The following is a 15,597-nucleotide window of genomic DNA, read 5'->3' on the forward strand; positions in this document are numbered from 1 at the left end:
AAAATACAATAAAAATCATGTTTGTTCTGAATTGATTTTTGTTTTAAATGTAACCCTAAGCAGGGCCATTTTGAATAAAACCAGTTTTATTCGATTGCGTGGTGACCGCCGGTTATAAGATTGCCGAATGCGAACCCACGGTTGCATCCATGTGACTTGGAATCGCAGAAAATTTCGACGATACATAGTTTTTTACATCGGTATTAACCAAAGATGACAATGTTAGAATGCTCACTAAAAAATTAGTTGTTGAAGCAAGCTACACGGCCTACGACCCGATGTGTGGCTATTTCCCAGCGAAGCCTACTTCGGTATCCCGCTGCACTGCTACCCATTCTCATAAACAAGACACGCATTTCCAGAACGCAAACAATATATTTATAGTAAAGTGTGCAACATAACAGCACAGCAAGTACGAGGAAGAATAACCAAAGTAACGAGACTACCTAAACGAAATTGAAAAGTACAGAAAAAACACCCACAATGGTTGCCCCGACGTGAATCATTCGTGATAACATCCCAACCGGACTCGCATTCATAATATATCCAACCAAACGGACCACTCGCTCATTTGCGTTTGAACTTTTTTTTTCGTTTTTTTAAACTCAACTATCGACACGGAGATATCATTAAAATCGTCCTTTCAGTGATACGCTAAAAAAAAAGTAGATCGGATAAAATAGAAAGAACTGTGAGCAAAGCAGTAATGAAGTGGCAATATGGGATAATGCAACAATTTTTCTAAAGTTTCCCTTGGTAACAACAAGATAAATCTAATTAAGAACTGTATGTATAAAAATGAAGGTTATCAAAATCGCGCGCCATGGAATGATGAATTCAGGAATGTACCGAATAAGACTGGTCATTTCGAATCCAAAATCACACACGTAGATGAAAACCACGCCGACCAGACTATCCTGATCAAGTTTCCAACACTGGTCAAACACAAACATAAAATTCGCCGGCAAAATATCACGCCCGATATTAGATAATAAATTATCAAATGCATAACCCGTCCGCCTAGTATCGAAGAATGTAAGTACAAGCAAAACATAAAACGACTGGCAAGAGAAACAGCACATACATAATTACCTGCGAGTCTACAAAGCGTATCACAAAAATTTTATTGCGATAAATCGATCCGGAACACATATAAGCTATAAAATTTTCCATATAAAATATATATTCTCTCTCTCAAAAATTTAAAGACTACACGATTGTTCACATGAAGACACGAGAGACAACTTTCGCAGACAGCGCAAGCAAGAATTTATCAAGAGTTGGAACCACTGTGAGCTGCCCGTTCATCCACCATACAGGAATATCGTAAGACTTAACAGTGCCAGTACATAATACATAAAACACGCTATCACATCCTCTGCTCAAAAGGTGATTCTCCCTGATCTTGTAGGTAACGGATAATGTTGAAAAACCGACGCTAAATCTCACAGTGAGACATTCTACCGAGCACGTCGTGTCAAAACTATGGAATGGTAATGATGATAAATGACACGACACTGGTCATGAATACGGGCGCACAACATATAATTCACCGGGGCATTATAGAAACTATCTGCAGGAAGAACGGGTGTTGTAGGAGCAGACATTACCAACGTCAAGTATAAATAGGACATTCGCATACATATTTCGTAAAACATTGAAAACAATCACTCACTTGCGATATTATAGCAGCGTGCTCAAATAGAATTGCTAAAATACCATGAATGTCAAAGTGGACACGGGGAAACTGCTGTGCTCAAAATCGGAAAAAGAACAATTAAGAACTAATAAAAAATCAAATATAAATCAAGCATTGGAACAGATAGACTCGTGAAGTCCGGTAAGACTGTGCCGAGTTGGATGTCACTTCTACTGGGCTGTTTTGGTCGCTAGCTCCTCGTACAACTCCATTACAGCCACCATGCTTGGCTGGCGGGCATTATCCTTTCTACAACCTGCATCCGCGTCTGCCGCTGCATTTTTCCCGCTCTCCGTGATCGCGTTCATGGCCAAAGCGACCTCAAAATCCATGTCGCCTATCTTGTTGGCCGCGATCGTCACTTGCAAAGCGCACCAGACGGCCGTCCTCGATTTTCTCGTCGTCACGACCAGACGCTCCAGACTGTCTGCTAACGCTTTCGTGATGTCATCTACGGCAAATATACAGAGAACTGAGCTAAGCGAGGTACAGTGTTTGAATAGGAATAGGATATTGTATAATTTTGTCCTTGATGTTTTTGTGACACATACACATGCACAATCCGTCCCTATGCATACCATGAGACACGAGTGCATGATGTGCATATGTCGGTGGACAAGGAAGGTGCAGAAATATCCTTGTAAGGCTTTCCAAGTCTTGCATCACCCCGCCTAGGCTATCGCTGTAATGCTGGGCGCCAAGCGGGGAGAAGTCATGGAAACTAGTGTTACTAATCAGGTCTTTGCGCTGACTAGGCCGGGGATTGAACCCACTGCCTACCGATCAAGAAGCCCGATGCTCCACCATTACGCTATATATTTGAGGTTGGGCTAGAACAGTGATTCCCAAACGGTGGGGAATTACCCACTGGTGGGGAATACAATGGTTTTTGGTGGGGAATAGACCCATTTGTTGAACTCTATATACAGGACAGTCTACATATTTACGGAGACACATGCGCAACTACCGTTACCAGTTAACTGCTCTGGAATGTATATATAGAAAATTTCATTGCGTGTTGGTGACAAAATCTCATTTTTTAAGTCCGGGTAACGTATCTTGGCGTCACAAACGCATCTAGCACGACCAGTATGACGTGAAATAACGCTTTTGCAAAATTTGGAGGGTTAGCAGTATCGGTTCACCATACGTTTTATGTTGCAGTTAGAGGCGATTGTATTGCGTACTGGTGTAGTTGTGTGTCTTGTGTACTCAAGCAAGGCAATATAGCTGCTCCGTAATCACAGAAATTTTGGGTAGTGGGGAATGAAGGCTCGGAGTAAATCTGAAGTGGTGAATGAAGACAAAAAGGTTGGGAACCACTGGGCTAGAATGAGTGATTTCTAATCTCTCGGATAAAATACAGAGGTACTCAATGAAGTGAGCATTGCTACTAAAAGCATAAGTAACATCGTAAATTTCCACTTACTAACAAGTAGAAGTAGCAATTCCCACGACATGCTAAATTTACTTCAAATGGAAGTAGACAACGAAATGCCAACTAGAGTAAGTAGCTTCAAAAAGCAGATTTGCTCGCATGCTTTTAGCAGTTCGTCGGAGGTGGCTTCTTTCGAAATTGCAAGATTCAAGCTAACAAATGTCGGGTATAGGCGGTAGCTACAGCAAGCGTAAAATCGGACTTACCATTATCGCCGTCCTGATGGGTGCTGGGCGAAGCAGGCGTCGCGTGTTTCGAGTTCATCTCGTCCCGACGCTTCGCCTCCACTTCCTTCAATGCCTGATAATGGCGTTCCAGGCAGCCGGCGATGTTTGCGTGCAGCGGGCCCTCGATCAGATGTTCCATGCGATCGATGAGAGTCATCACCTAGGCGTCAAAGGAAGAACGAGTTTATCTTGCGGAAAAAAAGGCGTAAATACACGGGGAAGATCTCGCAGTAGTGACGGGTAAGGACACACGAAAAAATTACAGAATACGCGACGACAACCTCTTAGGCATAGATGATAGGAAGATTCAGTTGGAGGTTTGAAATCACAGGGCGCATTTTCATGACCGACGGTATATGTATAATGACTCTACAAAACAGGAGTAATTTTCGAAAATATGTTCAGTTGCCGCGATACACGGCAGTCTAAAAACATTTTCACTTAACCAAGTAGTGCAAATAGGCAAAACCTCCTGAAGTACTTTAAAACGGTAGAAGAGCTTGGTTACTGGCCACCTCTGCAAGTAGTTGGCTAATTATGGTCATAACGCAAGCGCCGCACACCATATCGAGTGACAATCGCATTTCTGCAATTTGTACCGGGCCAGTTGAAATGTATTGGCAAGTCAACCCACAGCAATGCCGACGTGCAACCTTTCATATCTCGCCGTCGAGAACAACGCCTGTCATTCGTCGAGGCAAACGCAAAGCAAAACGACAGCGAAATGACTTTCCTTACCCTGCTATGTTCCCTCAACTGGTCGACGATGAGTTTATCAGCTTTAGATGGATTGGCGGGCAAACGCGGCAGAGGCGTGTTGTTACAACCAGTCACGCGGCGCCCGGGGAAATGCTGAGCCAGCTCAGACTCGGCCTGCGTTACATTATCGTATTCGTTAGCGTCCCACCACTACCTGTCTCAAGGATTCACGTACCATTCTACGTTCTCTTTCCAACGCCTTCACTTGCTCGAAGCATTCGTCCATGCACAGGTAGAGTTTGTACCTGGGGACGTTCCTCTGCATTGTCAGCCATTCCGCGTGCGATACGCTTTCTCCAGCTTAAAAAAAATGACTCGCTGCACCGAAAGTAGCATGGTCGCTAATAATCAAGAGTAGGGCTAGGCAAAATGAGTACATAAGAGAGTAGCTTTCGATTCCGAATCGAGTATTAGCCTGTAAGTCAAGTCGAGCAGCCTACCAGCTATCATGGCAGTATGAATGGTTTTGAAAATTCTAATATACCGGTATGACTTTTATCCTGCCAGAAATAATACAATGCAAGTTATAATATATTGAAGATAATTTCGTATTTTTCGATCATATTAATTTCATAGTGCTTTAATGACAACAGTGCCTTCGCTCGTGTGCTTGATAATTTGTCTGCCAGGCTTCCACGGCGAGAAGAACGTGTTGAAACTATCATTCTCGTTGATACAATAAACTCGCAATGGCAAGGGACATATTATTGCAGTACTAAAAATATGTATTCTGTCACTTCTTGACTAGAATCCTTACAATTAATAATTATTATTTGATTCGGATTCGAGTACTCGAGTCATTATGTCCGCCCCTGATCGCAAGGACACGGAAGAGTCCAAGTCGAAACATCCGCCCGTACCTTTAGCGCTGGGCGGCATGGGGCTGCCGACTTGATCCGCCGGCATCATAACCCATCCTTTCTCGGTCAGAAACGGCACGAAAGTACGCGGCAGAGGAGAATACGATAAAGACGAGTTAGGCGAGCAGATCACCGGACGCGTCACGTTTATGTTGTGAGGCAGTTTCAAGCGCGGAAACGGAGAAAGCGTGTTTGCAAACGACACAGGATAACCCGGGGCCGCAAAGCCGCCAGCGGTATTCTTTGATCCGGTGTTTGCCGGGTTCAACAGCAGCTGGACGTCGGAAGGTTCCTGTAAGTGAAGCCGACAACGCCATCGTTACCGTATGTCAGATCTTTTCGCAGGAGAACATTGTACCTGGGAGTGCATCCGAGTTTTCTTGGAGCCGCTTTGGTATCCGGCGTCTTGTTCGTCAGACTTTTCATTCTGCAATATCAAGCATTATGTCTTGGTAAGAATGCCTATTTTCGTCCAATTCGGCTGGCAAGATTATATCAATCAACTAAGAGTAGAATCTAAGATTAGATTCCGGATTGATCTCACGATTACAATATGCATCTTGTATAATGATAAATGGTTAATCGAGAAATTACAGGGCAGTATCAAAGTTGTGAGAGCAAAGCTGCTTAACCGATTGGCACCGGCTGCCATTTTCGAAAAATTTTACTTCATTTTTCAAAATCGAAAAATGGTACCTTCCTGGGATTCGAACACTGTAACCAAGGTATCGTTCGATTCAAAATTTCAACGCGCAGCCGATTGCGCCATTCAAATCGAAACCGACGCCGTGTCTGATTACTTATATGAAGAGCAAGCCGAGAAAACGTTGGTTGGGAACAGACACGCTAAATTGCGTACTTTATGAACCTTAGTATAGGTATTCGACGGCGATACAATCTGGTGTATTGTATAGGCACAGAATTCATCGTTCTAGAGAGCCCGAGTCGACGGTCTCCGTCTAGCAGGCGATAATTTTTAATCAAAACAATACCGACCATTTTAGTCAGCTCGCGGCAGGCCGCCGAGAGATGCGCACGTATGGTAACTTCTAAGGCTTATAACTCAAATTGTTGTGAACTTAAATCAGTCATTTTAGTATTCGTAGATGGATATTATACAGTCCTTACCATAATGATATACTGCAAATGCTTATCATTACTACAACGTAAGATATATATCGATGTACGACAGCTCTTTGTATACCAAGACGCACGCTTTTGGGTAGGTATAATCGCTGAGTAATATTGTATGTATTCCGAATTGTACTTGACCATTAGTCGTTATTTAGAATCATATAGGCAACAACAATTCACAGACACAATCTATGAAGGTCTATGGCTATTAGAACACCATATATTTCACGTTATGTGACGGGTATTCAGCCATCTGCTTGAAGCTGGTACGGTAGTCTTACGGAATTCGCTTCCCGATTTTCAAATGAAACCTTGAGCGGTATAGAACTAACTAGTATAGTTGCTTTGGCAAAATAAAAACAGAAGCTGACAATTGCTATTCATAGCAACAAACTACAGCTGGTTATGACGAATAAAACCAAATAAACGACAGTGTATACGGCGGGTATGAGGAACGCGCGTGTCTGCGAAATGATGCTTCGGCGGATATTTTTGTCACGCGGCATATCACATAGCTTTTGATCAGCGTAACTATTATCAGATATCAAGATACGTGTGGACTTGTATGGACACTAGCTATTCACATAATGAAACAACTATGCCCTAAGATGGCTAGAACGAAACATACAGAACGTTATCTGAGAGTGGTCAATGACGCGCGAATTGACAACACAGTGTATTTTGCAACATATTTATCTGCGGTGTTTGATATACGATTTTGACGTCTTCGGTATAATAAATATCAAATAACAAGGTATCAATGAACTTGTACGAACAATATCTATTCACAGAAATGAACAGCAACGACCTAGCACTATTAATATGTAATATATCGTGGTTTCAATTACGGTACCCTTCTCTCGTACCGGCATGTCAAAAAATAGACACGCCGGTGCCAAACGATTAACCTGCTTTACATCGCCTAGGCCAAGGTGGGTGTCAGATTCCATAGACTGCTCCTTGTCGCTTCGACACCTTCCTGTCTTTTCATTGTATCGCATTTTTTGTGGTGTATTGAACTGATAAAATTGCTAATAAACCAATGATGATGATGCTGGCACCGGCGTGTTTCTCTGAAAAATTTTGCTTCACTTTTCAAGTTTGTAAAACATGACCTCAATGGGATCAAACCAACAAGTAATATATCGTTGGATTCAGAATGTCAACGCCTAACCAACCCCGCCACATGTCACAAGTCACATGCTGAAGTGGCGCATGCTAAAGTGTCCCATGCTCAACTGTTGCTTTCCATTGTGTCGCATGCTCATATGTCGGGCAACCTTTGCAAACTCATATTGGTCGATTGCGAACCAGTTCCCAATTAATATACACATTGCATATGCAGGGCATGATATTTCATAGCAGCACGCAGCTATAACAACATAATACCTCAGACGGAGAGCTCAACGTGCCTTGCGAAGAAATAGGTCTGAACGGTGGTGAAACCTCTCTACCGAATTTGTCTGTATCCAAAGACGCTGCAATACAAACAAGCTATTAAATCATTGGAAATCGTCTGTCACCTTTCTGATTAAGATAAGAAGGCGAGAACGGACAGTGTATAAAGAAAGGTCATCTAGCAATGTATTTATAGCGGCAGTGACGTAACCAGAAGGGTGTGTGCGAGGCATCCATCCACCCTTGAGATTTAATGCCTCAAATATAGATGGATAGATGAATGGGCAAATCCTGAATCTTACCAGGGGAGAGGATGCCTGCTGCAGAATTACAGCTCGCGATTCCAGTATCGGTACTCGGAGTTGTCGGCTCACTCCATGGAGAATCCATGTGCTGAAAAAAATTGTATCAAGTTCAATTCACTATAGGTTCCTTACCTGACCACTACATAAAGACAGCTCAGTTGGTGTCGGCTGCAACTAATATTTCCTTCACTTTGACCCACATCTCATCCATTTTGCCAAACCTAGTTTACCTACTTACACGGAATAAAAATTTGGAATCCTGCTGCACTTTGGGTGGCTGAAAAGCGTGGCTACCGTCCAAGGTAGGAATGTGGTCTCCCACCGATGGTGATTGATTGTAAGCATTCATGTTGTTCATGCCTAGAGAAATCACATATATAAGCATTTTTGTTGTTGTATTATATCGCTCTGTAGTTTGTATGACCTGGTTAACACTACTATGCACTCCTAAATAACGTTATATTATAAACATTGATACAAGAACAACATAATACCCATGGTACTGCAATGTTGGATAGCAAAATATAGCAACATAATGACATCTAATGAAAATGATTATTAAGATAAGCATCATAGTCTTCTGAACCTAAATAGAAGCGGATGGTCGAGCAAAAATAATAACCAACTGAAACATGCAACAAAATTATCATATTATATCTTGTTATATGGGTTTGGGTCATTTTGATTTGTTTAGCATTTGTTTAGCTACACGTACAATGATATCACAATTTTATATAACAATGATGTTCCTCAAATATTGCGACGGTCAAGCAGGCAAGTAATTTGGCAGAATTTGTGAATGAATTTCATGTTTGCAAGAATGCAGACCTGGATGAATCATCTTCTTTGGTGTGTTCAGTTGCTTTGACGGATCAAGGCTACGCAATTGAAGAATGTCAGGGCCTGGAAAATATGCAAATAAAAAAATCAATGTTACGGCACAATCATTAATGATTTGCTATGTATGATGTTGTTGGTGACAAAGTAACAAGAACCATATTTGCAAGTATACAAGTATCAGCAACGATACAATACTTGTGCTTGTGTCTAGCTCTAGACAGGGCATGTGACCCACTAAACCTAAATGACTTTAGCAATAGCAGATAAGATAAGAATACTTTGATTGGTCATGGCCCAGTTGATTTGCTGACATGGTGGTGGAGTTCCGTTCCCGATGCCCAATTCACGAAATTTGGCTTGAATCATCTGTTCTTGCGCAATCGAACTAATAGAAAGAAATGGTTACTACACAAATGCACAGCTGCACAGTTAGCGGAGATTTACTTTTGCAGCGTGTTTTGCAAGACGTGACGTTGCTGGCTTGCCAATAACTGTTGCTGCACGGGAGTGTTGGGATGAAACTGCATTGGATAAGGAAGCTTGGTCTGATGTTGGCTCTGATGATGAATGTCTGCTAACGGATACGACAGTATGTTGCACGGAATATGGTTTCAATACGCATGAACATAGGGTAGATTACATTAATACAGAAAATTTATTCCAAAGCAACACAATATTCCAACACTATCAACAGAAGTGTGCACTGTGCTGTATTTACTTCATGAAGTCCATTAATAAACCAATCATTTTGGGAGAGAATTGCAATTGCAATATTGAGTTTACACTGCTTGAGAAGGTGGACAGATTAATCGCAATAAAATGGACGCGCAAATGTAAATATAAATGTCTGCTATTGTAGTCATACAAAGCTTTTCTATACCGACCTTGTTGCAATGGATACAATGCTCCAGGCGATCTCAAGTTGTTCTGAAGGATTGCTTGTCTAAAATCATTGAATATTAAGATTAAAATAACATATCTCTACAATTCAGTAATGATGACAGACCATATTGAGCATCACAACTACGTAATTTCATCAGATGTCAATTCCAACTTCAATTTTTATTTAGAAAACTTGGAGTTGGAGTTATAGGTCATTCTGCAGTAATTGAGTTTCACTTGGTGGTACGTACATACCGATATCTCGTAAATTCCTCGGCCATAGAATCGGTCAACTTTGCATACTGCTGTACTCCTTCCGTTTGATCACCATTGGCTGCAGAAGGGGGTTGGATTTTTTTGTCATACACAAAATCTTGAAGACCATCTGTAACACACAAAAAGGAAACATCACGGTATCATAAAATCGTTTAAAAAATATGACACTGAGATCCATGCACCAGGAGTTTCTAATCAGATTTACTTCAGTGTGTATTTTTTTTATAGAAACATTTCTTGATTCATTTTTGTTCATCAATGTGCACATTAGGATGGAGTGAAAAATGGAAAATTTTGAATTTCAAAACGGACACTTGATATGTGGTGCCAAATATCAAAAAGATAATTTCTATAATAATTTTGGGATCGTGCACCCTCTAGTGGTCGTGCAATTTCACCGAACGAGCCCAAAATAGCTAATTTCGCTATATATTGATGACCGCTTATGCTAGAAAGCTGATTTTGGGCTTAAAAGATGCGGAAGCAACAAGTTTCTAGCTCACTTCCACAGAACTTTGTCTTAAAAATGAACAGAAAAAAGTTACAAGCAAATTATTGATTTTTGGCTGTTTTTAGGTAAAATTAGGCACTGAAGCAGTGGATATGATGCCAAAAGTGTGTAGTGATTGATCCTATGACTGACAACTCCATATTGAAAGCACATAAATTGCAAATCCATATTGAAAACACAAAAACACCGATTCTATATTGAAAAAAAAATATATTTTGAAGTTCGTTTCACTACCAGAGTATCAGTCTACATAAACTTTAAAATCTTGTTTCGTATTAAAGGATCTCATCTGCTTTCGAGACTTCAGTTTTTGTCTGATGAGGTCATCTCTACGTTTAAATCTCGACACATGGGCAGATGCTTCGGTCACCATTTTAACGTCTCTTTCCACTGCCTGGTTGTGCCAAGGATGATTGAGCCTTAATGGTGATGACCTTAGATTTTCCATCTCGAGATCTGATAAGTTTTTGATTGCTGGTGGCTGTTCCACATCTTTTAGATTCAAGTTGACAATTTGGTAGCATGATTTGGCCTTGATGTTTATAATTGGGATTTTAAACAATCTGATTCTAGTGCCAACGTTGTTTTTAGGTTTCGGTTCATTATCATATCCTCCTTCAAATTCGCCAATTGGAGTCTGGTATTCTGTTTGATCTGCTCATAGTTGTAATCTTGTTAACTGCGAGTCTTCTGAGGCCTTCATCATCATCACTGAGCATTCCCAGAAAAAAAACATTTTCCGGATGCGGTGAAATTGCACGACCACTAGAGGGTGCACGAGCTCAAAATTATTATAGATATTATTTTTTTTGAAATTTGGCACCACATATCAGGTGTCCGTTTTGAAATTCAAAATTTTCCATTTTTCACTCCACCCTAGTGCACATGTTATACCAAACGCATGGCGGAGCCACCATACGCCATTTGTGTCACTCAAAGGTAATAAAGTTTCATTGTTGTCATACATGGTCCGTTCTGACACTTTGTATCATTGAGAATTTCTCAATGGCGACAATGGCACAGATTCGATGTGATTACGTTGCCTGTTTGACAAACCCGTATCCAATAATTTTCCTTACACAAATTGTAGCATGAATTGATGCTAAATAGAATGATAAAATCCCTTGGAATAGCACAAGCTATTCGACAGTAATTTGAATCATAGCCTATATGAGAAATGGGACAAGACCATAATATGCCCAAATCTAACTGACATCCAAGATTAAATATGTAAACTCCATATTGTATTTCAATGTTAAATGATCCTCAGATTGATCCCCATTTAATTCTACAAAAGTTCTTGACCCTAGCATACACACCAGTTGCCATGGCAATCAGTTTATGAAAAGTATCCCCATCTAATTCATTGACATCGGCCGCTCCTCGGTTAATAAGCTCTTGATCTGAAATAATGGAATGCGTTAAGTTACAGTAAATTATATATCAAAAATTGTATAGAAACGTACTTGTAGTGCGCTGTCTAACCGAATTCAGAAAGATTTGAGCCGCATCATTATTTGATAATTGGGTCTCATTGAATGAACGTTGAGACAGGACGTTTGCAGAGTTGTTTTGCAATCCAAACAAGTCAGAATTATACTTTGGTCCATTTGGAGATTGTACTTTCTGGGGTAAGGCATAGTTGTTTTTCATGGGAGATGTGAAATTGTCTGGAAATGGAATAAATCGAGAAATTTTAAGACAGTAGGCTACACAGCATTGTCACGGACAGGCCTACCGTTTCTGAAATCCGAGAACTGCTGGGTATTTTGCTTCTGAAAAATGAATCGAATGTATCAGTAGACAACCAAAGTAATCAGTCAGGAAATTACCAAGGTGGTCAGTTTAACGAAGTACTTCTGTTTTTTTAGAGCAATCAAGAAGATTTTCTCTACTTGCACTATACACTTAAGCTGTCTTCTACTCTTCTACATTCTTTACAGCCCACCTAATTACTTTTCAAGTTACGTACTGACAAGTAGAAAGTAATTTATAGATATATTTTTACTTCCTTTGATTAAAATTGTCCAAACAATCAGTAATGAAACTGTATCACAATGAAAGATGTTAGTCATGTTACAACATAGAAAATTGGTGATTGACCGAGAAGATGGGAATGTAAGGTCAAGTAAAACTGATAAAGTAGCCTATATAATTTGAACAAGTATGTTGAGACCTGTCCTACTTATACCGGTACTTCAATAGTTATGATAAGACTTGAAAATTGTAACTAGTACTTGTAATTGAGTACAAATTTATATTTTAGCATTATTAGCACAAATTAGCATTATTTGAACTTGAACTTGAGCATCATCAACGACTATAGTTCGACACTCTCTCAATGTACAGTATGGTAATATAAACTAAATCTTACCTCTTGATTTCCATTCCTGTTAGCAGCGTAGCTATGAGTTGGAGTTCTGTATGGCTTTGGTAGCTGCCTTTGTGCGAGTTGTTGCCAACTAAGAGACTTCACCGAATCTTCCCTACAAAGTAACACGGGTTACAAACAGTTTCCTGTTGGATAATTGGATCGATATTTCATCTTATCCTATCTTGCAGTAGAAATTTCACCTGCTGTTCCGTGGACTTGCTGGTGACTCTCTGAGAATGCTCGCAACCAGATCTTGCAGATCACTTTTGTCTGATTGACTGTTGCAAGAATGCATTGGCAATATTAAGAATATGTTATTTCTCAACATAAGAATTCGTCTAGTCATCTAGTGCCAATATTAATATGTTGGATTAATTTATTAATATGAGAGATTCAGACAGGAATTTACACAAACTACAGATACAAACATTTTCAGACTCTTGACTTACTCCTGATCATGGGTGTTGAGATTACAATATCATTGAAGTCATTTGCTAATAATTCCATAAACAACTATGATTGCAACAAAAGGAGATTACTCATCTTTACAGATATAACCACAGCCACAAGGTCATTCTATTATTTACCAGCTATTACTAATGTATGCGTAAAATAATTTATTACACATCAAATATCCTATGAAAGTCAAAAATCATAGATTAGTCATACATGTTTGTGAATCACTAAAATTCTCAAAACACTCAATCTGAATGAACTTTGCAAAAATTAGTTTGGTTACTTTGCTAGATTTGAAGCTAGACCAATTTTGAAACATAATCACTTCATTACGTCATGAACGGTATAGTATTCAATCGTGGCAATCAATTTTATGACCGCCTCAACTCTATTATTATGCATTGACGGACGATAGTTGCTCCACATTTGAATCAATTCAAAGGCCGCAGCTTAGTTGAAAAAATGATTTCATTGAACTAAACATATAATACTGGTAATCATAGCCTACTACTACAGTTCACCCTGACTGGGATCGCCGGCCATTTTGCCTCATATATCAGGTGAGAAGCGATGATTTTTCTAGTTAAAGTAATTTAATAAAAAATAATTAAAAAATAAAACATAGTGTGAGCACAGGACACCTATTCCATGCAGACAGTTCACCTGCTTGCTGATTCAATTGTTTCCTCAGCACTTGATGCTGTTGACCATCTTGAATATGCTGCTCTAGCATGATCAGAATTGAGAGCATCTAAACATGCAGAAAATAGTATTCATGTGAACACCACAAGCATGTATCAGTCGAGTAAGTGAAAGATGAGAATACGGTATAGTTGCAATGCTGGGAGATTCTATACATCATCATTACAGTAATGTGGAATAATCCATGGAAATATCAAAAAATTATGAAACTGCAAGCGCTGTATATTTGATAAGTAAACAAAAAATGTGGTAAGGCATAATATTACCTATGGCGCATCACTCAAACTGGCAGGCCTCTCAAGAAAAGGATACAAAAGCAATAGACTGTTTAACTTACCGAATATCTCCAAATTTCTCCCTTCATCTGGAAGAGTCAAAGATACTGACATTTTCCCAGGGGTGGGGTGCTACACACAGTTATAGGAAGGCCAATATAACGAGTATAAGTTGTGTGTAGGCTCTGGGCAAAAATAGGTACCAAAGGTAAACATCATACATAGCAACCCAATACCAGCATTCATCAAACAATAGTGCTGGGTAGGCGGGACTTACGTATAGACACAGTAAATTTGCTTATACGTTGTGCCGAGTGAAACTAGCCCAACCGAGAACCAATATACAGGTTCTTAGTTTCAATAACGGATACCAGTATTTTAAAGCGAACTACTGGTAGTTGTATGACGAGTAGCCCTGCAGCAACCCATTATCGCAGACGTCGCAGTCACTTTGAAAATCCAACCTACATCGCAAATCTGACTAATTCCACATCCGAATCAATTCACAGGCTTAGCCGGAAAATGATTTCATTGAAGTATATATATAATACTGGTAATCGTATTATTGGACATTATTCTACTAATTCTGATAAACACATTGTTCATGCTTCCCTATTTAGCATTGGAATAAGAAAAACATTAATTCATGAGAACCCGAATAGCGACCACGTCGATATTTGCACCTAGCAACGCGAGATAACCCCGGTAATTATCTCGAACAACACTTAAAATTTCGTCATTCACATCTATGACGTCATAATATCGCTATAAATTCTCCAATCGAAATGCTTCGTACAGTAATAACATAATTTGGCTGATTTATCTGTAGTAGCAGTGAAAGTACTGCACTAGTATCTGCCTTTCTAGTACAAATAAATCATTTAATCAAGAGGCGATATTATATGGGGTTAATGTTTATTAAGTGACGTGATGTCGTCTCGGTAGCGAACGGATTTTGCTTAAACTTCACACATTACCGTAATTACATTTTGATATTTCAAAAACCGAAGTCCTGCTGTGCTTGAAGTGATCGTGGCAGTGAACTCACTGACCTTAACACGGACATTCGGACATGTCCCTACTTGCCCTTATTCAAATTCCAAGTGCATAGCGAGTTCAGAATACGGGTCACCGATGTTTGGATGAGTTCGTTTTGGTATACGGACTATCCGAGCACTTCGATTCCGTCTTCTAGTAATAAATAATCATTTATATTATGTCATCATCCCTCACACTGCCTTGAACGTTGCATTTTTTACAATGGCAAGGGGTTAAAATTGATGGATAAGGATGTTTAGGATCACTTTTCAAACGGGATTTGCATTTGTGACCATGACCAAGAACCATATTGGTTTACTTCACAAGTGTATACCCAATACGACACTGTTCCAGTGGCCTCTTTACTAAAAGAAACAGAGGAAGACCCTGTCAAAGACGAATGAAAACGGCAAGGAAAAGTGT

General features: G+C 39.8%; 1 protein-coding gene across 2 annotated transcripts; it reads right to left on the reverse strand.

Moving 5' to 3' along the window:
* Positions 1-355: 355 nt before the first annotated feature.
* LOC145434182 (uncharacterized) lies at positions 356-14,769 on the reverse strand. 2 transcript variants are annotated; one of them, XM_080311506.1, is made up of 21 exons: positions 14,199-14,769; positions 13,823-13,910; positions 12,904-12,981; positions 12,704-12,815; positions 12,068-12,104; positions 11,796-11,999; positions 11,649-11,732; positions 9,798-9,927; positions 9,545-9,603; positions 9,105-9,234; positions 8,939-9,045; positions 8,649-8,723; positions 8,059-8,180; positions 7,818-7,908; positions 7,507-7,595; positions 5,342-5,410; positions 4,984-5,275; positions 4,299-4,423; positions 4,103-4,237; positions 3,344-3,524; positions 356-2,150 (listed from the first exon to the last, which is right to left on the reverse strand). In XM_080311506.1, exons 1-21 carry the CDS (start codon positions 14,248-14,250, stop codon positions 1,870-1,872), a joined length of 2,541 nt encoding a protein of 846 aa, XP_080167632.1. In that variant the 5' UTR covers positions 14,251-14,769; the 3' UTR covers positions 356-1,869. The 2 variants fall into 2 exon arrangements, with proteins under 2 accessions (XP_080167632.1, XP_080167633.1); XM_080311507.1 differs by having other exon boundaries at positions 9,105-9,231; positions 14,199-14,767.
* Between the last annotated feature and the right edge of the window lie 828 nt (positions 14,770-15,597).

The sequence above is a fragment of the Botryllus schlosseri genome, chromosome 2 (genome assembly GCF_051294905.1).
Source record: "Botryllus schlosseri isolate E-star chromosome 2, Bs_hap1, whole genome shotgun sequence".
In the NCBI taxonomy this organism is placed as follows: Eukaryota; Metazoa; Chordata; class Ascidiacea; order Stolidobranchia; family Styelidae; genus Botryllus; species Botryllus schlosseri.

Excerpts from the sequence above, each read along its gene's own strand:
- LOC145434182 (XM_080311506.1), bottom strand. The coding sequence starts at position 14,250 with ATGTCAGTATCTTTGACTCTTCCAGATGAAGGGAGAAATTTGGAGATA. Across the intron at positions 11,733-11,795 it reads GGTTAGACAGCGCACTACAA|ATCAAGAGCTTATTAACCGA; the intron begins GTACGTTTCTAT and ends CCATTATTTCAG. Across the intron at positions 3,525-4,102 it reads AGTTGAGGGAACATAGCAGG|GTGATGACTCTCATCGATCG; the intron begins GTAAGGAAAGTC and ends TTTGACGCCTAG.